We start from the raw sequence: 24,892 nt of genomic DNA, 5'->3' as shown, positions 1-24,892 counted from the left end.
CCAGGAAAGGTTTTAATCAAATGTACATTCTTGGGATTTTTTTGTTAAATGCTTTGCCAGAATACCTTTCTGTTGAAGAACGTCTCTCTGGGACATAGACTCCATTCCCGGTCATCCCAAGTACATCTCCAACATCTAAACAAGTTGATTTCTTTCATTTCTCTAATAGTGTGTTAAATTTAACATTTTGTGGTGGTGTTATAGTCATCACAACTATATTTGACTATATGCTGCTAATATATCATATGTGTATAAGAGAAAGATCCCAAATGGAAGAAATACTGCTGTGGCAAAAATTTCAGGCTTCTCAGTTGATGAGCCAACACTAACAAATTCAGTGCATCTATTTCATAATTTCTGGTGTGTGAAGACAGCATATTATTTGCTTATTTTGGGGATACAGTATTCTTTTAATATAACAATTACATTTTAATTCTCTCTTTTTTATTTTTGAGTTTTGAATTAAATACTTAAATGCTTGATATTTACTAGCACAATACCTAAATGCTTGATATTTGCTAGTACAAAGTTATATACTATACTACCTTCCAAAGATATCTTTATTTCAAATATTTTACTCTTTTGGATTTACTAAATTTTTGATGGAATTCCCTTGTTGCTTCAAAACTGCTCTGCAAAATTAAAGTTTTCACTAATGATAAAAAATCAGCTACTTCATTTGCAAAGAAAATTAGGAAACTTCTTGAGTTAGTTGAGTTCCTCAAAGTCATCAATAACCTGGAACCATTGGCAAGTTATCTTCTCAGCAAAATGGTGCTCTGATTGCTAATATTTAAATGGGACTTGAGTAGAGGTAGATGTTGCTATTTTTCTTTATCAATAATCCATAAAAGACAGTGAAACATGACTTTTTCCTTTTAGGCATACCCGTGACACCTACAGAATCAGCAATTGGAACAAAACCTTCATTGTTTATCTCTCACATGGGTGCTACCACAGAGAGATTTCCTCACATACATCCTTTATTTGTTACTTCAGGGACTGAGTCAACTCATGTCGGTGTGACAGACAAAATAACCATGGAGGCAAACACAACTTTAAGGGGAATGAATATGTCAACACAGTCCACTACAGACTTTTATTCACTGGAAGCATCTCATGCAGCCACCTACTCAACGCTTTCATTACCAAGTACAGTGGAGCCTTCTGATGTATTTCACAGCACAGCCAGCCCTACTGTCCTTTCCAAACTCATCTCTTCCTTAGATTTTCCAACTGTTCTTCAGGCTTCAGCAATCACGTCACGTACTGTCAGTTCAACTGCATCCAGGACTTTACTCATTACAATAGCAGCTCCAATAACTCTACTCAGTGCAAGTCCTCTTCTAACACGTTCCGTGTTATTAACACCCACTTCCCTAGTGGTAGTCCCATTTCCACTTGAAACGTCAACTGTTCAGTTAGGAACTGTTCCCTCTACCTCAGCATTAACAACCTTAACCTCTAAGCCATCTTTTGTCACTTCTGAGCTGCCTTTAGGGATTGGGAAGAGTAGGAGTCCTTCAGTAAGTCATTCTAAGGGAGCATAAGTACCCTCTGAAGTGTCTTTGTCTGCTTTGCTGGCTGGCAGAGCAACTTTCACAAGACCTGTATTTCTTCTAGGTTCACAGCTGATATTAAGTACATCTACTTCTCCTATATCTACTTCATCTGTTAGAACTAGGTCTGGCACTGGTCAAACTGCAGTTCACCTAACACCTGTTTCTGCATTGACTTCAACTGCTCCTCAAATTCCTGTGACTACTAGATTTGCTGGCTTTGAGACAAGTTTTCCTCAATCACAGTTTCATACTTTGAAATAGCAAGCCCCTTGTCTAAAACATCTCTGATATCATTAAATTTAAGTTATTTAGCTAGTTTTTCTCCAAAACCATTTCCAGTGGAAATTTCAGTGATTGTTCCCAAGCAGATATCTCCATTAATCAAAGGCAGTATTTCTGCTGCTCTGCCCATAACAACTGTATCTTCACCACGAGTTGCCTCCAAAAGCCTTTATAAAGTACCTTCCGCTGCTTCCACTCTTCTAGTCAATCCAACAGTCTCTGATACGTCTAAAGCAAGTAAATCCTCGACAGGAAATAAATACATAATGCAAATTGATTCCTTTTCAGTGTCATCAATTTCTAAGAAGCCAATCTTCCCTCTTAGTACATCGATATTACCTCTAAATGCTACGTTAATGACCACTGACCCTGTGGCACAAAGTTCAGGTGGTTTTATTCCTAACGATCCTTCTTTTACAAGGTCATCATCTTTATTTACAATCTTGTTATCAACATCAGTACCATCCTATGTGACATCTCATACTCCAAGCTCTTCATGATTCCCTCAGTCAGTATGACATCATCATTAACACAAAATATAACTGTTGCTCAAACATCAGTTTTCTCTCTAGATACACAAGGAACCTCAAAAAGTCCACACTTTGCAACTTCTTCTGTAGATTTTTCTACATTAATAAGCCCTTCTACCAGCCTTTCAGCAGCGTTCAATACATCCATTGTAATGCCCTCTTTACTAATGACTAAAATTCCTGAAGCCACTTTAGAAAGCCAGTCCAGCAGGGTCTCTATGTCTTCACCTTCTCCTAAGACCACTCCTATCTCTACTGTTTCTCTAGGAAACCAGAGTTCTTCGGTAAGTTCTTCAGAAGAAGAGGGAACAATATCAGCCACATCAGCTGGAATCATCACTCAATCCACTACATCAATGATCACGAACACAACAGTGAATGCTACATCCTTAAAAGCACCTTATATTTTTGCAAAAATACCACCTAGCTCTTCAGCCAGTTTATTAGTTGCTTCTGGCACTACTGTAGCCCCTAGGATTACTACAAAAACCACTGATGCTTTTGTTGCCGATTTGGAGTTTTATACAGCTTCAGCCTCAATTCCTACCACCATAGAAACACCCATGCATGTGTCACACAAATCTTTATTTACACCTGCAGTGACTCAAGCTTCACAGAGCACTAAAGAAACTCCAAAAATTATGATCATGAAAACAACTGGTACTACAAATCCATTATCAGAGATAAAGAGTACCTCATTTACAGCTTCAGAAGTCAAATACGCAACCTCATTTGAAAGAACTGTGAATATTTTAGAAAGTGGTCAGACTTCACATGAGCAAAGAAATGTTACCAAGATAAAGTCAACCACAACTGAGAAATCCTCCTTGCCTTATCTGACAGTATCTGCAGTTCAGAGTTCACCTTTTTCAAGAAATATAACCTCAGTGAAAAATCTCTCTCTTTCTGGAGTTCCGGATGTAACATCTTCTGAATGTGTGGTATGATCAGTTTTACTTAACCCTATGTGTTAAAATATATGGTGCTTTTCGGTCCTTTTCTGTTATGCTATATATGTAATACCAGAGATTTCAAATACTTCCTATGTTTGTTTTTTATTTATATATTTTAAAGTACTCTGTTATAGTTAGAAGTTTGTTGTATCGTTGCTCTTATGCTGCTGTGGTATATTCTGTAACCTGGATGTATCACTCTGAAAAAAATGGCTTTTAAAAGTATGTGCTGATTCTAGCTAGCAAAATATATTTCTGAGGTGCAGAAAAAGCCGTAATCCATGAAATTTTTGGATTTCTGCATAATCTCACTCTGTCTTTTTTTCCCATTTTTTTCTTTGTCATAGAGTTTAAAATGATGGGAATGCATGATTCTGTATCTCTTAAAATGCTTCAGATCATTACTGAACATAATATGTAGCCTCAATGCATAATGCTTTACCAAGCATATTCCACCAAAGCTAGATGGAACGAGCTCATGGGTGAATGATGTGCCTCGTATTCACCTATTACAACCACACAAAAACAATTAATTCCAAATTAACTGTTGAGGAGTCATGTAGATATGCTGATCCTGTCTCAGAGCAGGGCGATGATCACTTGGCCTTCATAAGGGCAATTAATATAAAGTTGATTCTGGTTGTTTTTTCCTTGTATGACAGCCAAGATACCTTGAACCTGTTGACAAATGTAGCCAGTATGTATGTGTTAATACGGGTTGGGTGTTATACAACCTTTCAAGGAACTGCCCGAAGGATGTGCAGAAGCCAGACTGTGGCTTTCGAGGAATGCCAGTTCAAGTCAACACCGACAGTTGTTGCCCAGAGTGGAAATGTCCCTGTAAGTCACAGTTTTATTTTTAAATACAACATAGAGCCTTTATCTGTAAATTTCAAGTAATAAATTAAGGGTTTATTACAGTGGGAATACGAGGTTGAACACTGGAATGAATTTAAAAGAGCTGTTCATCAGCAAAACAGAATGAAATATAGTGAATGTTTTGGTATCTTTGAATTAACAGTCGAGACAGTCAAAATATTTTGCTGTGAATGAAAACATTGAAATGAAATCTGCAACATAAACCTCAGCATTTTCCAGCTGAGACTTTTCAGAATTTCTTTCACTAGAAATGGTGAGATTTCAACATTTTGTGAAGAAAGCAAATTAAATACTGGTATTTTCTGAAAACCAAAACCCCCAAATTTCAGTTAACTCTAACTACAGATGGCTGTCTGCTGAGGGAACAAAAAGAACAAAGAGAAGTCACATTAAAAACCTTGCAGCATTACTGAAACCAATACTGCGCTTTTAAATATTTGTCTTGAGATAGGACAGATCAGTTTCTTGTTATCAGTATCTCAAAAATATGTATATTTTAATGCATGTATTTTATCTGACAACGTATGAATTCATTGACATTGTCTGTAAAACATTGACGTAAGTGAAAATTTTCACCAATTTAAACTTTTTCCCCCACCCTAGAAACGCAGCAGTAGGTTAAGGTATTTCCACTGAGTAACATAAGTTACTTGCTTCTGCTTATGGCTCAGTATGCTGCCTTGCAGAACAAGGTCATCAATATATATGAACATATATAATACGAAATAAAATATTGTTAAAACGGAAAGTTTTTAGAAATGCCTCATTCGGTTTTGTGGTAACTTCATTAAATGACAGTTCTTTTTTAGGTCAATGTTCTGTACTGTCAGAACTGAGTGTTATTACATTCGATGGAAACAACATTGCCCTTTGCAATATGGCTTCCTACATTTTAGTCAAGTTACCAGGAGAAATTGTTGTTGCTCATATTGAAAAATGTCCTGCTAATCAGGTAAGACTCTTGCATTTCCACAATAATTGTAATACTTTCTTGAATTTTTGCATTGTAGGTATGAAATTCTGCAAAAATATCCCTTAAAACTCTGAGACAAAAGCCACACCCATAGAAAAATGGCAAGTTATTTAATTTTCAAGGAGCATGCTTCATCATGCTATCTAGATAAACAAATTTTATCTGTTTAGATTTTAATTGTTTTATTATGTTATAAGGAAATTCAAATGTAGGTTCCTTTTAAATTATTGGATGTGACAAAACTTCTGAATATTTTCAGGCTCTTCACCCACAAATCTTCTTGAGGCCTCGAATTTGCACTTTACAATATGGTCAAAACACAAAAATCTTTTGAACAGTCATGAAAATATTTTATAGTTTTTTTAGGAAGGTATTACTGAGTTTGGGATTAGTGTGACAGGTTGTTCTTTGTAGTTGTCTCTCTGCATTGCCTATGGGGGGGATGCAGCCACTTTAATATTTTTAGACTCCCAGTTTAGGTCAGGTCAGTCTCATCCTTAGAGTCTGTACATACATTTCCTTTGCATTGTCCAGAGTCCTAACCTATGCAACACTTGCACAACTGGCTTGTATTTCCATCTTTGTTTTGTGGATAAACAAGTTCCTGATGAGGAACTTCATCACGCTTCTTTCCTTCCCGTCTCTATTTGGTCTCTTATCTACTGTCACTGGGCAACTGCACACTTCTTTTTTAAGTCCTGAGTCTTACACTGGCTTAGAGGTTTTCTTTTATATTGGTCTCTTCACTGTTTCTTGGTTGCAGTCTGAAGGTGTGAATGCAGCTCACATAGGCAGATAGGCTTTAGAAATCTGGAGGTGCAGTTCTTTATGAAATATTTTTTGAAAGGGCTTTGCAGCATATGCTGAGTCTTGTGATGCTGGCAATGAGTTGCTCTCAATGTTAAAAGCCAGCTGAGATATGGTACATATGAGCTGCAATGAGTTTCTAAAAATAGTTTGTTGAAAGGTGCACTACATTAGCTGGAAAATGTGTGGGTTTTATTATTTATAAGGAATATATTAAATTAGTTTAATTATTATGCTGATTGTAGAAGAACTTCAAACACAAAGAAAATAGTCAATGGATTTTTGCCAAAGAAGAATACTGCTAGTTATAATTTCATTTCTAATATATTTTTTAATGTTTACAGAGTGCCAATTCAATAAGAAAACTAGTGAGTACTTTTTTCTTTTACTAATTATAAAACACATTAATATTACACATATTGAAAAAATTCCCTATAGCACTGATAGACAATTAGAAAAACAGTAGTAACTAAACTTGTCACTTTTCTTTCAAGGTGCCCCCTGCAAGCACTTCAGGGCTCTGCTTTAAGAAATTAAATGTAACAACACGCACACATAAATTACTTATCAATCGTTTAGCAAGAAAAGTAAGTATATATCATCAGTATATACTATGTGTACACTTAAAAGACAGCTGGAGAGCTGCAGAATGCAATAGATCAGACTGATAATGAATGTACTAGAGAACTGGGATTACTTTTGCGGTTCAGGTTCCCAGTAGTTCGTGGTATGCTAGAATCAAAACCCATGCATTTCTGATACCATGCTTTGCTTACACGTCTTTTATCCAAAATGACACTTCAAAGTTTTTTTGAGGTTTTAAAGAAGCTGTAAAAGGCATTTATACTTGAGACTACATTTCTAGATAACCTAGAACCGGACAGAAATGTTCCAAGATGTGACAAATACTTCAGGAATACTTCAGCTGCCTTTCCTGCTAGTCAATAACAGGTCAGAACAGATAACTTTGAATAACTGGCGTGAGGTGTTGGTGTTGTTTTTGTTTTTCTTTTAATTATATAGTATGCGATGAAGGAGATTTATTGCTTCCTTAATTAGAAAATATTTCCATATAATTATTTTTCTCCTGCCTACTTCATTTGCAGTTGTAGGAAATGGCACTGACAGGAAATTGATTTAAGCACTGTGACTGTTATTGCATGTGGCAGAGACTGTAAAAAATGTTTCATGATATAAGATGCAAAGACATATAAAATACATCTTCACAATTTGTTTCTATCCCTAAAATGTATTTGGTTTATTTTAGGTAGTAGTGGATTCTGTATTCCAATCATTACCATTTTCAAAAGAAGGACTGACTATTCAGGATACTGGTGCAATGTATGTCATTAATACCCCAGCTGGTATTAGCATCAAGTGGGCTCATGTTACAGGCATCATAGATATCCAGTATGGATTACACTCTAACACATCGATGAAGACAGAAGGACTTTGTGGTGAGGCTACGGTGGCTATTTTTTTCTTACTTAATATTTTCTCATTTAAAATTTACACCTCCCTTTTGTGTTTGTGGCTTTTGTCCCTGTAACTCTGTTCGTGACCTCCATTAACTACACTGACAATCCTATTTGAGGTGGGTTCGTAAAATTCTGTTAATTAACAATAATAAATCAATAATTCTGTTTCAAAGCACTACTTGCTAATAAAGTAGTTCTCAGAGCAAGTAATGATCAGTATATTGTGTTTAATGAACTTTAAAAAAATGCACTTATCTTCTGCCTGTGTTTAAGAATATCATTGAAGTCAAGCAAAGAAAAGGGAAAAGTTTCCAATAGAGAAGTGGCAGTTGGATAGCAGTTTTTCTCAAAAGTAAATTCACTGTTGGGAAAAATATCGTTACTTGTATTGCATGAGCTGGTGGTTTTGCTAAGCCGTTGAGCTGACAACTAAAATCACAAGTGGACATATAGCTGCTTTCACGTATAAATTCAGACGACTACATCTCACAGGTGGGCCTGATGCAATGTTAATCTTACCTTACTAAGAGGGCTTTTCTTTCCCAAGGAAGCGCTATGGCATGTTTGTTTGTGCTCTGAATGTGATGCTCTGTCTCCAGGGGTGTGTAATGGAGACCCTACTGATGACCTGAAAATGCAAAACAGGACCATAATTACAAATATGGAGGAAATTGAAGTGTTCATTAAGAGTTGGGAAATTGAGAAATCACTTGATGTAACAACCAGAAGGCCAGTGAGAAACTGCACTGAAGATAACTGCACATACTGTATGGAACTGTTAAACAGAAGCATTTTCATCCCTTGTCACAAGCGAGTGAGTATGAAGATCAGAGCAATTCCAGGTGAAAATTAAATAAAATACGTATAGTTAAGAAAAGAGAGATGCACATTTTTTATATTTTGCTTACTTTCACTAGTTGACATCTGGATGAGTGGCTTTAGTACTTCTGGCATGTTGTCCATTATAAACACACATCTATATGGATCCCTGTGCTATTATGCTGTTTCTGAAATTATTGAGTAGGCAAAGCTCAAAGGCGACATACCAGATTATCATTTCAACACAAACACATTCCAAAAGAGTTATTTTTAATAAAGGCTTGACATGGGTCACTAGAACGGAAAGCCTTGTGCTTCTGCCACACACAAGAGCAACTCATCCAGTCTAAGACTAACTCGACTAAAGAAATTTCCAGTTAAACAAATTTTGATGTAGTCACTATTATGTTGACAATTTGGTAGCATTTCTTACAGAAGTCATGATCATTTTTTTCTGGACACTGTACTTTCTGAGGGGGTTATAGCTGTAGCATGCAGACTACCACTAGAGGTGGGTAGTGCAGTGCAGCTGCTTCCAGGAATGGGAAATGAGGAAGCCCCAAATCTCTGAGGTCTGACATGCTTTTCCCACTTAATTTAAAATAAAAAGGACTGATTACTCAAGTGACCCTTTCTTTCTCAGAGATAGATGTGTCCAGATTCCTGATTCGTTTCTTGCTGTTCTGCCTTTCCACCCTTGGTTTGCATTGTGTTGCTCTTCGGTTTTCATCACAGACAAATGCTGTTAAAGGTATTACAGGCAGCTGAGCCTCTTCCTTCAAACTTCCAAGACCTCTCTTCACCTTCCCCAGATGGAAAAAAAATGGAGGGAGTTCTTCTGAAAGAAAGGAGTTAAAGAGATTTATTTATTTATTTATTTAAATATTAATAGATATTTGCCACAGAAACCTAATGGGAGGGAGCAGAGCAGTGTTAAGTAGTTTGGAATCAAGAAGGGAGAATAGTACCAGTGGGTAGCAGGATGCTTTTCATAATTGTTTAAAATATCTTATTCTAAAATAATCACAGGTAATCTGAATAGTCAGAATTCCTACTTCTTATACGCTTCCAGGAGAACTCTCATAGCCTCAGATACAATGCAATTGCATCTTTTCCTGGTTTATAACAAAACTCGACATAGCATCAAAATTGCCAAGCATTTTGTTCTTCCATTGTGAAATTTATTTTATTTCCTAAACCCAATGGTGGCAGAATCAGAGTGGATGGAGTGTATTGTGTACTTCACAGCCATGACGCAACTGGACAAGGATATGTAACAAAGTCATCAGTGTAACGAACTTTCTGGTAGAAGTCAGTGACTGCTTGAAGGTTTGCTGAAACCACAGGGAGAGCTGGGCCGCAGCTCGGTAGTGAACAGGCAGAATGAAACAAAATCTGATTTTTTCCATCTTGTTGTAAGCTTATGCAAATAAAACCAACAGAAATAAGATAGGTCGGACCACCTGCATTTACACCCAGTAACATAGGCTATCAGGTCTTATAGACACAGAAAGAGAACACTTGGTAATAATTTGATCCCATCAGGGATTTATGGAAGGTATAGCATCAATGTTTAGCTGAGATTGTTGACTTTTAGCTGACAGGGCTAGACTGAAGCAGTTCTTGTAAGCAGAGTGACAGTCTTATTAGAGTTGTGTTCTGTGCCTACTGATGAATATAAAAAACTCTGGCAGTTTAAGTTTTGCGGAATGAGTATTCTGAAAAAAGAATATATTTTTACTGTAAACACTGCTTGTGATTTTTCCCCTTGCAGCTGCATTATTTCTTGTAATTAATGATTTATTTTAATTACAGAAAGCTCTTCTACTTGTTAATTCTCAATTACAATATGTTCCTAGGTTTCACCACAGGAGTTTTGTGAGAAGATGTGGATCAACAATACTTATTTTTGGAATTATGAGTGTGATGCACTTTCTGCATACGTGGCTTTATGCAACAAGCACAACATCTGCATTAAATGGAGGACACCTGATTACTGTTGTAAGCAGATAGCCACGTTCTATACCCCAATGTGACTTTAAACTGCTGCAGTGTCTAGTGAAGAGTTAAAAAAACTATTTCTATTGTTATTGGAAGTACCATCTCATTCTATCACAGCATTAGTGAATCAGGGAACAAGTTCTTCAGATTTATTGTTGTGTCATGAATTTATTTTGTCATGAATCAGTTTTAATCTTGATTGAATGAGTTGTTTACCTAAAGTACTGTTCTTACTACCTGTTTATCCAATGAAATGCTGAATTACAGCAGCACTCAATGTCCTATTTTTATGACTTTCAGCATTGAGTTGTCCTGAGGGGAAGGAGTACCACCCTTGTGTACAACCTTGTGAAGCCAAGACATGCTTGAATAAATGGTTCTATGAAGATTCTCACTGTTCTTATTTAAGGGAAGACTGTGTGTGTAAAAATGGCACTATTCTGCATAGAACAGACTCTGACCTTTGTGTACCAGAAGAAAAATGTAGTAAGTAAAGCCAGACAGAGTGGTTTTGCAGTTATGCTAATATTAACTGCAGCTCATTGTAAGCTATGTTTAAGTTCTGTGTTAGTCCTCAGTAAGCGTGAATCTGGTACAGGTCCATTCAAGAGAGCCCAGCTTCATCTCAAGCTACAGCATTTTATGCTTTCAGTTCACTTGGACTGAAGACCCAGTGCTGATGGACTCCTGTGGGGGAAAAATGATGGTCATTCTTCCCTAGCTCCCAGGCTTTATTTTCTGGTGTACTCAGAAAGGAAAAGCACGGGCAGGTCCTTTCCCTTGCACTCAGTATTTATTTTCACCCATAGCAAAGCATTTGTCCATTTGGAGTTTTTAAGGTCATCATCTTTTCTTGGATTCCTTGATCATAATGCTCAACAGTGTCCTTATTTTGCGCAATAATTTTATACAACTGAGAGCTGCTTGGGGGAAATCTGCACTCTCTACTTGTTGAAGGGCTATAATGTTTTTCTCTCAGCATGTACAGATAACAAAGGACAACCCCGCTCTGCTGGGGAGATCTGGAATGGGTCCATGAAAGGCTGTTGCATGTACAATTGCTTAGAAAATGGAAGCATTGTTGCTGTAGAACCTGAATGCCACGAAGATCCACCACCAGTATGTGAAAGAGAAGGGGAAGTTGTCGTCCATATCATCGAAGAGAGAGCTTGTTGTCTAAAGAAAGTTTGTGGTAGGTACCACACTTGTTTTCAGTAACAGAAGTATAAGGTAAGTGCTTGACATTCACTGTCAGATAATAATCTTTAGACAGGGTTTGATGTAACATTTCTCAGAATTGATTTTTAGGTACTTGTGGCTTGTTGGGCCAGTGAAGCAGGTTTGTTTTCTTTCTACTAATTGACTGATTTTTTTTTCTTAGAAGTCCACTTGTGAAACAAAACTTCTGTTAAAAATTAATTTTTAAGCTCTTGGGTGGAACTTCAAAAGAAATTGATAAATACTCAATGACAGAAGCACCTTGGTACTTGGCGCAGTCATCAGAGCCCTGTGTGCCGAAGCACTTTTCTTATTAGTGCTTTGGTGTCAAGAGCAGTATCCTCTGATCTGCTGCTGTTTCCCAGAAGCAGTGTTCTGTGACCTAATCACTGAATACTAATATTCTGTCTGGCCATGGTTGTTAGAAAAAAATGTCAAGCTAAAGATACTTAGTTCTTCACAACATCTTCAAGGAAAACAAGAACAAATGGTCCAGCTGACATGGTGCTTCTCAGTGAGATACCTGTAACCGACACTGTATTTGTCAATTCACTTCGGGAATATATTCACTGGCAAATTTTAGCTGACTTCATGTGTAGGAAGCAGAGCAAGTAAATACCCGCTTAAGAGGGATATAACTGTGCTTGCGCAGTGCCATGTCAATGGAGCTATACCAGCCCCAGGCTGAGCCTGGAGGTTTATGTGATGGTATGGAGTGCACTTTAAACTGACTTGGGCTGCTCTTAGTTTGTGGATCTCTATACTAGACAGTATAAATATCTCAAACTGCACTTGTATCTGTTCAAATATGATAAAATTGATTGTCTTTTTATCCCACAGAATGTAACATGTCCTTGTGCGATGCCATTATTCCAACATGCAAAGCCAATGAAAAATTAGTGGTAGGCTACCACCCTCTCTCCTGCTGTCCACAGTACCGTTGTGGTAAGGGAAATACAAAAACACAGTTACTGGGACGTTTTCCATACTTGTATTATGTGTTGTAAGAAAATCTGCCCTACAAGTGGTTTTGGTTGTTAACAGAATGGGACACTATAAATAGCACTAGGCAATTATGTATTTTTTTTCTCACTCTCCAATATTTTTTGTGTCACTTTTGATTTGCAGTCAATTTGGGGTATATTGCTTTACTAAGGAGATGAAGAATAGATTTTCTTTATCTTTTTTAGGATTGTTTCTCTGACTCTTTTAAAAAGACTGTTTATTTCATATCCTACAGAATGTGATCCTTCAGTTTGTTTCAATTCTTCCCAGCTGGACTGCAGAGAAGATCAATTTATTGTTGAAGCAAAACAGGAAGATCCCTGTTGTTTCTCTTATCTCTGTGGTAAAAAAGTTTCTAATATTTTTATGAATAACTAAGAAATAGTCAGGTATTTACAAAAACAGTCTACAGTTCTAAACCTAACAAATTAAGCCAGGAATTCTTGGAGATGTCAGTCAGACTAAACACAGGTCAGGCTGACTGGAGCATAAATTTTTCTTGGGTAATGGGATCTTTTATTTCTAACATAATTTTGAACATCATACTTGAAGTTTGTTATATTTTTATATTTCAATGTCAATCCATAAAACCTCAGTTATCCAAGTAGCAAACATAACTTTTTATATAGCTTGTTAAACAGAATTCACATGTGCTAACTTTTTTAGTATTTAAAACTTTGTAAATGTCTGATTTTTTTAAATTTAGTTTGCGAATCCTGTATTGAGCCAGTTCCCTTGTGTAATGAAGGGGAAATTCTCACTGTAGACCTTCATACCATACATTACTGTTGTCCTCATTACTACTGCGGTGAGTGTAATAGTTGTCAGTTTAATAAGTTACCAGATTTAGTAAAAATGACAGTCTGTGTGTGTGTGGATATTTTTTTGATTCAATATTTAGGGTGGGCTTCAGATAGGGGTTGAGAGCTGAATGAGGGTGTCTGCATTTGAGGTAGGTTCAAAGTTCTTGGTATACTCAGTGGTGGTCTAACCAACCCAGTCAGTGGAGTCTGGAGAGGTTATTTAGTTCACAAGACAGTATATACCTACTTTCAGGGTGATCTAAATACCCCTTTATTACCATGGAACTGAATCCCATTCTTGGAGTATAAATATCCAATTGTCTCTATGTTAAAACACCTGTAATAAAACAGCTTCTATGTTGTCGTTCTATTGTACCATTCATTATTGTTTAGGTAGTTTCTTTGCACTTTTAGCTTTTAGGGGAAGGAGTAGGCCAAGGGTTTCAAATACTGCTGGGTTGACTACTATTCAAACAATGAGCAGCCAGAAGAAAAATAATTGCAGTGTAATGTAGACTCTTTGGTAGCCTCATAACTGTGCTATATGTTCTTAGTCTGTCTACAAGGGTAACTGCTTAGTTGAGATTCACTTCTCTCCTATTGCAACCTTTGGGTAATTTCAAGTAGTTAAATTGTCTTCCAGTAAGTTTGGAGTTTAGTAATTTTTTCTTCAGGTGGTTCCATATTTGGGTTGTTTCCTTTTCCTAGCGCTTGTACCCAGGTGAAAGTTTCTGCAAAGGTGTTTGGCACTTGTTTTGCTAAATTCTGTCAAGCAGGAAGTTAGATCTTAGTATGTGGTCTTCTTCCAGAGTCCCAGGAAGCCACCTCTGATAAGTATTTTCTTCTTAGTGTCATCCCAGGAGGGCAGTTGTTCCCTGTTATCTTACAGAAATGTGCTTTACAGCACATTAGTAGCTGAGAGAAAAAAAAAAAAAAAAGTAAATTCTCATACATGTCCTTTCCCTCCATTTAGTTTGCGATGAAAATCTTTGTTCTGAGCCTCCTATGAATTGCACAGATGACATGACACTTGTGAAGGAAAAAATACCTGGGCAGTGTTGTCCAGAATGGCATTGTGGTAATTAGTGCTTTATTCCTTATCATTGCTGTTAACAAAACCTAACAATTAGCTAACTGACTAATATGCTTTTCTTGTTCTCAGAATGTAGCTGTGGAAACACTGCTATGCTGACCTGTAAATTGGTAAGCACTGTCCTTTAGATATTTTTATTAGTGATGTTCAGCCCTCTTGCTCCTGCCTTTCCTTTCCTTGTTTCAATTAATTGTATGGTGTGATGAGGCTGGACAGGGACAGGCTGTAGCTCCATCAAGCATCCACCCAGTGTTGTCAACTGTTCCTTGGGGAAATTTCACTTTGTGTGTTCTAAGACATCAAAAACATCAAAAGAAGAAAAACAACTGTAATATTATTCTGTTCAATGCTGACCTGAAGCAATATGCTGGGAAGGTTTTCCATGGAAATAATTCCCAATTGTTTTTAATAATTAATGAGGAATGAGCTTTATGATCATACGTATCATCTGGAGAAATGTGTTATTTTGTTAATCATTTATGCTTTTAATTAAAATGATTTAACATTGCAGAATTTAGCTGATATAAGAAATCATAAACATCTTGCTCTTCACATACCTTCTTGTAATAGAGACTGTGATCTGGAAAACTATTATGAGTAAATTTTGAAACTCCCATTATTACCACAGTGACAGGGGTAGTGCCTGTAATTTGACTTTCTCTTACCCTTCTGTGAAGACTGCATAATATAAAGTCTGAACCGGAGTTGCAAATTTGAATAGTTTTCGCCGATCTTTTGGAAGAAAATTCATAGAAGGCAGTCTTCTGCTAATATGTTTATGATTGAAATAACTTTTTATCTTAGGAAAAGTTGCTGTTTAGCCACTCTGCTCTTTCCTAGAGGAAATGAAGTCCTTTGCTCTTTTTTAAAGAGATAAATACATTGAATAACTCTGAACATGCTGCTGTTCCTTGAGTGCATTGCAATTTTTCTCTTTTATGAAAGCAGGGGTGGAAGTAAGGAAAGTAATATTTTACATTTTTAGAGAAAAACTGTCTGTTTAGCACTACATTTAATTGTGTATGACTTTGAAAACTCTTTTATATTTTTATACTCAGGGAGAAGTTAAAAGAATAGATAATGGTGTTTCCAGTGCTTGTGGATGCACTCACTACATTTGTGGTAACTTTTTCATATTGCTATCTGTTTTTTCTTTTTTAGTTTTTAGTAAAAAGGGCACACAAAGAAAGCAGAAAGAGGACCATAACAACCTTCTCAAACATAAACATTATTTTATCTTGATTTTCTGGATGTCTGCCTATCTATGTAATTATGCTCTCTTTTCTGAAGATGATACTTTGCCTGCCAAGCCATCCATTTTGTGTCTGTATTGGTGGGGCACAGGAGTGTTGTAAAACTACCCATGGTTTCAGAGCCAGGTACTGTCTCTATGGCAAGAGGCAGGTAGGAAGGAGGTTCTGAACCTTCGCTGAGCCTCAGCAGTGCGACTGCTCCCAGCTCACTGTCATAGAATGTCCTCGGTTGGAAGGGACCCACAAGGATCATCAAGTCCAACTCCTGTCTCTGCATAGGACAACCCCGAAATTCACACCACGTATCTAAGGGCGTTGTCCAGTTTCTTCTTGAACACTGCCAGGCTTGGGGCCGTGACACTTTCATGGGGAGCCTGTTCCAGTGCTCCACCACCCTCTGGGTGGAGAACCTTTTCCTAACGTCCAACCTAAACCTCCTGTAGCACACTGTTGGCTCATGATCAAACACTGTTGGCTCACGTTCAACTGCATGTTGAACTATCGAGCACAAAGGAGATGACATCTCACACACAGACCTGTCAGACAGCACAAGGACAGGTGCCCAGTCTCAAGAACCAATCTCTGCTCCCTTCATTCATTCAGCTACCCCAGGTAGACCAAATTTCAGCCGTACTGTGCTTGGGGGTGCTTGAGGTGTGCTGCGATCCTCACTGCAGCCCAAGCTAAACTGCCTCTGGGAGCAAAGCACACACTTTGAGTACAGCTTGAGCATGGTTGTTTCCCACAGGTAATTGTAGACATACTGTTTTAATTGACAGAAAGGCTACATTTCGTGATGTAAAGAATAATTCATACAGTGTGCTTAGCCTAATGTTAAATATTAGAACTCTCTCAAAATAAGAGCAACAGATATTTTTGTTACTTCCATAATAGGAACACTATACATTTTAGGCAGTTTTGCATTTTGTAGCATTTTCTTAAGCTGAATTATATCTCCCCCCCTCCTTATTTGGTAATCAAAACCACAGACCAATCAAGTCTAAAAGTGAGAAAACTTTAGCAGAGTGTAGGACTTTGCTCTACTTTTGTCTTCAGTGATTCTGTTAATTTGCTTGATGATTTTTTTTTTTTTCCCTTCTGGTAAAATTTGTTTCTTTCGGTGTTAGAGAAGGATGATGTGTGCATCTTCCAAGAGGTCACAGTACTGAATCCTGGACAGTCAATGATTCAGTACTTGGATGGAGACCTTTGTTACACTGTACAGTGTTTACAAGAAAAAGACCAGAACACAGGATACAATGCCATGCATTTTACAGTGGTGAACTGCTCCCAGCAATGTGAAGCAGTGAGTATTCTTAAAATACAGGAATGATGCAATTTGTGAACACAACTACACAGTTAGGATCAAAGTGAAGACTTTCACTAGTTCTGTTTGCTCAGCAAGAACTTGAAAACTTAATAGTGATGATGTGTATCTTTTGTCTCTAGGATTATCCTGAGATGTAATTTCTAGCAGCATATTTAAGCATATCAGCATATGTAAACGTATGCATTCATGCATTTATATATTGTTTCTCTTGGTATTTTTAGTTTCAGCAATCAATTAATTTTCATATACTGTATGTTTAATTTTTTTTTCTTTGCTTTGCTTTTTTTTGCTTTCCTTTCTTTCCAGCATCAAATATACATTCCTTCCTCCAGTCACCATACCTGTTGTGGTACCTGCCAAAATGTGTCCTGCTCTTTTCATACTGAGAATGGAACACTGATTGTGTATGAGGTAAGTGCCTTTGGGCAGAGATAGAAAATAGCCATAATGTTGTGCTAAACAGGCATCTGACAGCCACTTCTGAGTTAACTCATGCTGCGTGTCCTTCTTCATACCTCCTAACTGCTGGCTATGCACTTAGGGGATATTTATGGTATATGATAGGAAAAAAGCATGTTTCTTTAATGACTTGTCATTTCACTCTAGGTGAACACCTTATTTCATTTTATTGGTTGTAATATTTTCTACAAAGACACGTGAATGTCATCGTTTACTTAAGGCTGGATATTCTCTAAATGCAGGGCAGGGTTCAAATTGAAAAAGTCATATACTGGGATTTAGATGAGTTAGGAGTTTCTGAGTCCATATCAGGACTCCTATGTCCCCCTCTTCCCAGGCCCACTCTTCATTTTGGTTGCTACAGAAGGAAAGTGTGCAAACTGAAGCATGGGGGTTCAGGATCCTGATGGTGTGTTCCAGCATCCACATACAAGGAAATTTAGATGTGGCCATGACTTGGTTCATGCTTCCCATTGCTTTTGGAGCAAAAGAAACTACCAGACCTTTTTTCTGGCCCAGAGCCCTTTCGTTCTGCACTAGGGAAGCTGTGATGAGCATCATGCTGGAGACTAGAGCCATGGATCCAGGCAGGAGTAGCCACTGGTATTTAGAGGATGGTCTTTCCCTTTGCTGCCCATAGGTGGTCTGCAGCAAAATTTCCAGTGCAGTAGGTGCTACAGCATGAGTGCACCACTTTTTCAGACATTTGGGGTTGAAGATATAGCTGGAAGGTTTTGGTTTTTTTCCTGTCAATGGTTTTGTTTTATGTATTCAGGAAGGGAGCACGTGGAGCTCCAACTGCACCAACTACAAGTGTGCAAAGACTGCTGGGGGGGCTGTCATACTGGCATCAGGTGTTGTCTGCCCTCCTTTTAATGACACTGAGTGTACAAAGGTTTGTACTTTGGGTGAGGTAAGTGACAATAACTGATCTGGAGTTTGGTTTACACTTGACAGCGCATGCACACCACATGCACTTTCTTTAAATTGAAAAAGTAGTAAGTAAAAACATGTGAGTGATTTAAAGTGTTGTTTTCTATGTTCTTGTTTGCTTTTTGACTGAAAAAATATCTGTGAGGAGTATGAAAGTTTGTCTTAACGATGACTGACGTTAAAGTATTGTGGAATTGGAATAATGCTTGAGGTACCATTATATAAAGTGCTAATCACCATGTCTTACTTTAGTTTGGAATAACACTTTGCCAAGTTTGTAGCGCACATACACTGAATAAATTGCGTCAAGCAATTTAGAAATGCTGGACATCAAAGTGGGCTATATTTAAAATTCCTTAAGTTGTACGAAGATGAGAAAGATGACAGAGTATATATAAACTTTATTATCTCTTAAACGAACTGTTGTGTAACATAACAAAAAATATCTATCATACAAGAATGGGTATCTACCTTCATCATATATCTAAAAACGTAAATTTGACCTATACATATAAACTGGTTTGAAGAATGTGGATGCTTCATGTACATCACGTTTGTTTACAATTTTAATTCCTAATTTAATACTTCTCTAACTTTATATTACTTCTTATAATTCTTGCACTTGTAGTACACCATATATTTAATATAAGCTACAAACAAAAATAAAATAAATATACATGTAAAGAGGGTAAGTACCATTGCTGCCTTGACTACAGATTATAAATTTAACACAAGTCCTATTTACACATTGCATTTGTTTTAGAAAGTCCTTATTTTTTCTAATCCTGAAGAATGTGTTCTATCTAAAATTAACATTTGTTCTACTTTGACTTTATGTTCTAGTTTCTTCCTTGGAACCCTTTTTGCCAATGTCTATTAGGATCTTTCCTTAGTAATAATGGTTAAGATTTTAAAGAATGAAGCCCTGAAATTCATGTCCTGATTCAGTCTGACCTGTTTTTCAGAGATACTGAGCATAGACGTGTGCCAGCAGTCGAGGAGAAAGCTCTTCCAACAGGCAGCTTGGGAACAGGGATTTAAGAGGCTGAGTTTAAGTGCTCTTTTAAGAAGTTTTGAAACAACTAATTCAGTATCTTTTCAGTAATGAGATGAAGTATGTATGCTAGCACAAAAAGATGGAAATTTTCAAAGGGCTTTCGTCTGCTGTTGCTGTAAGAGTGCTATTCGTGTTCACTTGTCTGCTTGACAGACAGATCTGAGCTATGTATTAAAGTTGTGGGTGCATGTTTACTGCTTGCACACATTCTGACAGGTTCTGACTCAGTCTCTCTCTTTCTTCTTCTCATGCTTTCTTTTAATTTCAAAAGTACATTTTCTTCACTGTCATACATTTCTACTTTCTAGCTAACAAGCAATTTTAGGAGAAATCAGTAACAGATTATAACCAAGAAAAAGAATTGAGCACACCAATTGTTCTGAAATTCTGCAGATAATGTTCCCTTTCAAAAGTGTGTACATACACCTATACAGTTAATGTTGTAGAGCTACTTATTAGGTATTAATTTTCTGCTTGGCATGTGATCAGTGTAAATCATCAACAAAGTTGAATACATGAATTTTTTGAACTATCCTAATAAATCTCAGTGGTGGGGAGATATATGGTAGTGAATGATACAAAAAGATGCTCGTAGACACAAAGTGGCTTATTCAAAGGAGACTAGATCAGATCAGATAAGCAGTGACAAGTTTGTTTTCAATGTCAAAGGCTGTAAAGAATTTGTGAACCAAACCTTCAGCTGATTATATCTGTGCAATTCTCTTGATTTCAGTGATATTATCTTTTATTAGTTGGACATATTTAGAACACGGAATGTCTTGAGATACAATTCACGTTTGCATTGGGCACAGTCTTTTTTGATATATTCTCCTGTTATTTTCCTAGAACGGAGGAATTGTGCAGACATACAATGATGGCTGCTGCAAGACCTGTAAGTGCTGAAGGCTGCAGTATGTGCTAGTTTGGCTTTGGTTTTGGAGGGCTTGTTTTTTAACCTCAGTCGCTGGGACATAAAGAAGGAAAAAGCATGCAGTCCCTCCCCAAATCACATAAAAATGTTATAGTTAACTAACTATTCCTTTTAAAAGGTCTTGCTTCATCTGGCTGCTGACTGGGTGACTTTTAACACTCTTGTTCTGGAGTATAACCAAATTTCTCCAAATATAACCTGTGGAAGATAAGAAGTTATCTCTACTGAAATAATGAAAACATTCTCTTTCTTCCTAAGCTGCCTCTAAAATATGATTTTCACCAAAAAGGATAAGGATTTCCTTCCCTAAAATTGATTCCTAATTTGATGTTTTGAAATACGTCTCTAAACTTACCAATTTATTCTGTATCACTAGTATGTATTTTCTAGGGCTAAAATATTGGATTTTTTTAAAAAAAATTAATTCCAAATGAGGAAAATTTATAGTAATACTGATATTAGCAACCCTTACATAAAATTGACTTTTTACTATCTGGGAATACATTCACATTTTCTGAGTGTGTAACTTTAAAACATGAAGAATTGTGATGAAACCTAATATAAAGGTTTCATAAGACATTCAATTTTAAAAGTCAATTGAGAATAAACTGTTTTTCTCTGCAGTTTTGACTAGAAAAGGTTTTATTATCAAGCTATATAATTATGTATATGTAAAAATAAAACACTGTTGTATAAAACTAATTGTGTAAAGCAAAAACTTGTTAAATGCCACAGAAAATCTTCCCCCCTCTTTTTTTAGCCTTTTTTGTGTTCAACATTATAAGAAAATTAGTCTTTGGAACTTTTTTACACAAGTCTTTCTTGATAGTATTGAAAAGGAAGTCACAGACATAACTATGCATTGCACAGTTATTAAAATTCAGAAGTGCAACGTATTGTAAATAATCTGGTGATATAAGGGGAAATATTAATATTTATTAAACACTGAACAATACTCAAGTTTCCAAGATATGCCAAGCTTTGAAAGTGAATTGCAAGTATTGTTGTTCTATTGTACCCAAAACACAGAAAATAAAAGCTATTTCAATACAAGAGAACACTTTTTTTTTTTGAATGAGAAGCAGCAAAGTCACATAGCAGAATTGCGCTAAAATCTTATTATTCAGTATTATTTCTCTAATGAGATAAGCTATGTTGAAAAATATTTAATAAATTCCCCCAAATTATCTAAATTATTAGTGGCTGCTGGCTTTCTGTTGACCAGGAAGATTTATAATTTTGGCCATACGCTCTGGCCTCAGGAAAGGCATCGTTATACTTCAGAAATACTTGCTGAGGTGGCTGCTACAAACCCAGATATAATTCCTACATGATATGCTATTTTATTTTGTTTTATTTTTAACTAAAAGCATGTGCCTTGTGGTGAAGCAGTTAAAAAGAGTACTTAAAAATAGAGCATGCAACACCTTTGGGTTTTAATGGGAACAAATGATCTTTCTAAAAGAGCTTGATGCAATGCATGCGAAAGTGAGAGCGTATATTTAATTCTTACCTTGCCTTAGAGAGACTCATTGCACAAGTTTGGTTTACAAGGAAGCATCATTCCAGTTTCGTGTTAACCAGGAGAGCAATAAAGTTCAGGCCATACTTAGTGAGACTTGAAGCAGCTGCAGAGTTTCTAAATTTGGAAGACTGACAGGAAAGTTCATCATCTTTTGCTAAAAGATAAATTGCAGCTGGCAGTGTAAGAATTAATGAAATGTCATTTATGTAAAAATGTTTTTATTTCATGAGAAACTTACATTCCTAATGATTCTGCCAGGTTCTGGATTGGGTCTATTGCCCTTTGCCATTAGTCCAGTAGTGCCTACTGATAGTATTAATTGTGAACCAGGTATTACTTTTAATAATGTCTTTTCTTTTCTTTTTTTTTTTTTTAAAGTAATAATAGCGTAAGCACTGTTTGATATATGCATATAGCTGTCACCACTGTTAAATGTTACCGTGAAGTTAATGGTATTGGGCCTGATACTGAGAGATGCTGATCCCCTGTTATCCTCCCAGATCAGCCATTTCCTAAAGCCTGGTTGGGGTTCACTGCTCAGCACCTGTCAGAATTAGGCTCATCCATTTATGGTATATGATGCTGATGGTTTCTCCTCCTGTCCACTTCTGAAATTGGTTTTAATACGTGAACTTACTGTACAGGGTAGCTGTAATAAGAAATGTTACATTAAAAACTACCATCATCATCAATACTGTTGCCAAGAGACTCTAAATCTGATCCCAGGTCTCTGAATTTAATGACTGAACCGTTTTTGGCTTAAAGTAGAGCAATAGTGTGCACTAATGCCTGGTCTCACCTTTGCAGATACGGATTTATGCTGTATTTCTTTGTCACAAGTACCATGTTTTACAAGGTTATGAATATGTTGGCGAGGTGGGGGAACATACATTTACAATCACATGTTGATAAATACTCTTTGCACCAGAAATTACAGAATGTTACAGATTTGTGGCATTATCATTGTAATTCTTTGCTTTTAAGGATAGGTAAGTCACAGAAGCTCCTTACTCAAATAAGGAGTGAGTGAAAAAAACACACCTGATACTGAATGCAGATCTTCTTGATAGCTGAAGGTGGGAGCGAGAAAAGTATAGCAGCAGAGCTTTCAGTAGACATCAGCACCTTATATGCTGAAATGTCGTATATCCCTCTGTACAACTTGTAGAAGTACAGACTGTGTTGCCTACACATGTCCATGCTGGCAAGTACTTTCTGATGGAAATATCACAGGACTTCTTTTTCTTAAGTGTTGTTGAGGAAGGAAAGCCAAGACCCTGTAGGGTAACAACTTCCATCATACAGCGATCTGCTACTTCAGTAACAGAATCTTGTTTGATCCTGCAATGCACACAATAAAATCTAGCTGTACTTCACAGCCAGCCTGATTTTTAAATACCCACTGGAGCTGTGGTTGCAGGATGTCTTGGTTGCTCAGAGCTCATTTATCTTAAAAAAGTGCTCACAAGCTTCCGGGGAACAGAAAAGTTGCTGAGTTTGTGTACACCCAACTATGAAGGCATGTGCTAAAGGTGGAGAAACTGCTGAATAGTACTTATTATTCTATATGTTGGTTGTCCAGAATGATTGCGTAGCAAAACTAACATGATTTTGACAGGTAGTGAAAGAAGAGATCTAAAAAACTGCTGGTATAGAGTGCAGCATAAAAAAATCATACATTTAATTGTTTCAGTATTATGACTTTTATTATGCTAAAAATTGTGTTGCACTGTACAGCTTTATTTTTCAAATAAAAGAAAAAACCTCCTACAAATATCTTCCAGAACGTACTTTAAAATGCAGTATTTCCTTACTCCTAGATCCATATGCTGACTCAGTGCTACATGGTTCGTTCTGGTAGTAACCACTGCACCATATTTAGCAAATATATGCATCTCTCTCTTTCAAAGCTTCCTTGAAGGACACATTTCTCAAAAATGTATTGACATTGTATAGTTATATTTACATTTTAAACATTCAAAATAGCATCAAGGCTGTAATTACATTCACAGCTTTACCTTATGAAATGTTAAGCTCTGAAAATTTTCTAAAACACAGAATCAAAATCTCATTTACATTCAATATTCCTGCTAAAACAGAATTAATTCTAATACCATTCAAAATTACTTGAGACATCCTTTTTTCTAATTTCTTATATTTGTCTTGCCATATGTGCGATTTAAAATCATATAAATATTTTAATACTTATGAAATCTGTATAGCTTAATGGGTCATTTGATGCCTCATATGTGCCAACTATAAAATTGATAATTCTGCACAGGAAGGATTTATTAACGTAAGAGATTTTTTTTCTAAAAAATATTTAATCATGAGTAACACTTTCATTTTGTACATCAATGAAAACAAAGTATAATTATTAAAATTGTTTTAATAGTTTCACTTTTTTAGTAGGAAATACAGTACAAAAAGTGCATTGATTCATTATGCATTTTCTGTATTTTATCAGGCAAAAAGGAAGAAAGGATTTGCCAGAAAATGACAATCAGGACAACCATAAGAAAAAACGACTGTATAAGTCAAAGCCCGGTAAGCATAAAAGCTGTGTTTAATGCTGGGCCCATGGCATACCAAATCAACTATTAAGAAGTCGGTTATAGCTATCAACAAGCAACAAAAAATGCTGCTGTCTTCTCAAAAGCAGACCTTTGACTCCAGGAATGTTATCCTACTCCTAAATGGAGTAAAATTAGCTGTTCCTATGGCTGAAAGGCTCAACCCTCCTACCTAGAAAAATATCTGGCTTCAAATTGAAAGTACACAGCAGAATTGCTTGGAACTAACAGAGCCATTGAACTCTTCACCATGAAATAATATCCCACTCTAAAAGAGGAGGAGAAATGTTTCCACTCAGGAGATGATGGGAACGCTGCTGTGTTCCTCTTTGAAGACCTTTACTCTCTAAGTGTCTTCTCCTCCACATAGCATGTGTCTCCATATCACGAATTCATGATCCCATTTATTTATGGGTCTGTTTAAGAGA

The 24,892-nt window shown here is 36.6% G+C and overlaps 1 protein-coding gene across 1 annotated transcript in view; it reads left to right on the top strand.

The window, feature by feature from the left end:
- Nucleotides 1-24,892, top strand: part of OTOGL (otogelin like) — a 91,312-nt gene that overhangs the window by 64,094 nt on the left and 2,326 nt on the right. Inside the window, exons 36-57 of the mRNA XM_065631869.1 lie at nt 883-1,152; nt 2,642-3,315; nt 3,990-4,167; nt 5,016-5,158; nt 6,331-6,354; nt 6,481-6,573; nt 7,254-7,443; nt 8,064-8,278; nt 10,143-10,284; nt 10,585-10,770; nt 11,264-11,476; nt 12,343-12,447; nt 12,743-12,850; nt 13,214-13,315; nt 14,284-14,388; nt 14,473-14,513; nt 15,462-15,525; nt 16,784-16,962; nt 17,293-17,397; nt 18,221-18,340; nt 20,282-20,327; nt 24,359-24,438. Of these exons, the coding sequence (XP_065487941.1) occupies nt 883-1,152; nt 2,642-3,315; nt 3,990-4,167; nt 5,016-5,158; nt 6,331-6,354; nt 6,481-6,573; nt 7,254-7,443; nt 8,064-8,278; nt 10,143-10,284; nt 10,585-10,770; nt 11,264-11,476; nt 12,343-12,447; nt 12,743-12,850; nt 13,214-13,315; nt 14,284-14,388; nt 14,473-14,513; nt 15,462-15,525; nt 16,784-16,962; nt 17,293-17,397; nt 18,221-18,340; nt 20,282-20,327; nt 24,359-24,438 (3,383 nt within the window). The remainder of the gene's footprint in view (nt 1-882; nt 1,153-2,641; nt 3,316-3,989; nt 4,168-5,015; nt 5,159-6,330; nt 6,355-6,480; nt 6,574-7,253; nt 7,444-8,063; nt 8,279-10,142; nt 10,285-10,584; nt 10,771-11,263; nt 11,477-12,342; nt 12,448-12,742; nt 12,851-13,213; nt 13,316-14,283; nt 14,389-14,472; nt 14,514-15,461; nt 15,526-16,783; nt 16,963-17,292; nt 17,398-18,220; nt 18,341-20,281; nt 20,328-24,358; nt 24,439-24,892) is intronic.

This window comes from Caloenas nicobarica, chromosome 1 (genome assembly GCF_036013445.1).
Source record: "Caloenas nicobarica isolate bCalNic1 chromosome 1, bCalNic1.hap1, whole genome shotgun sequence".
Taxonomy (NCBI): domain Eukaryota; kingdom Metazoa; phylum Chordata; class Aves; order Columbiformes; family Columbidae; genus Caloenas; species Caloenas nicobarica.
This window is presented reverse-complemented; position numbering and strand designations above follow the sequence as displayed.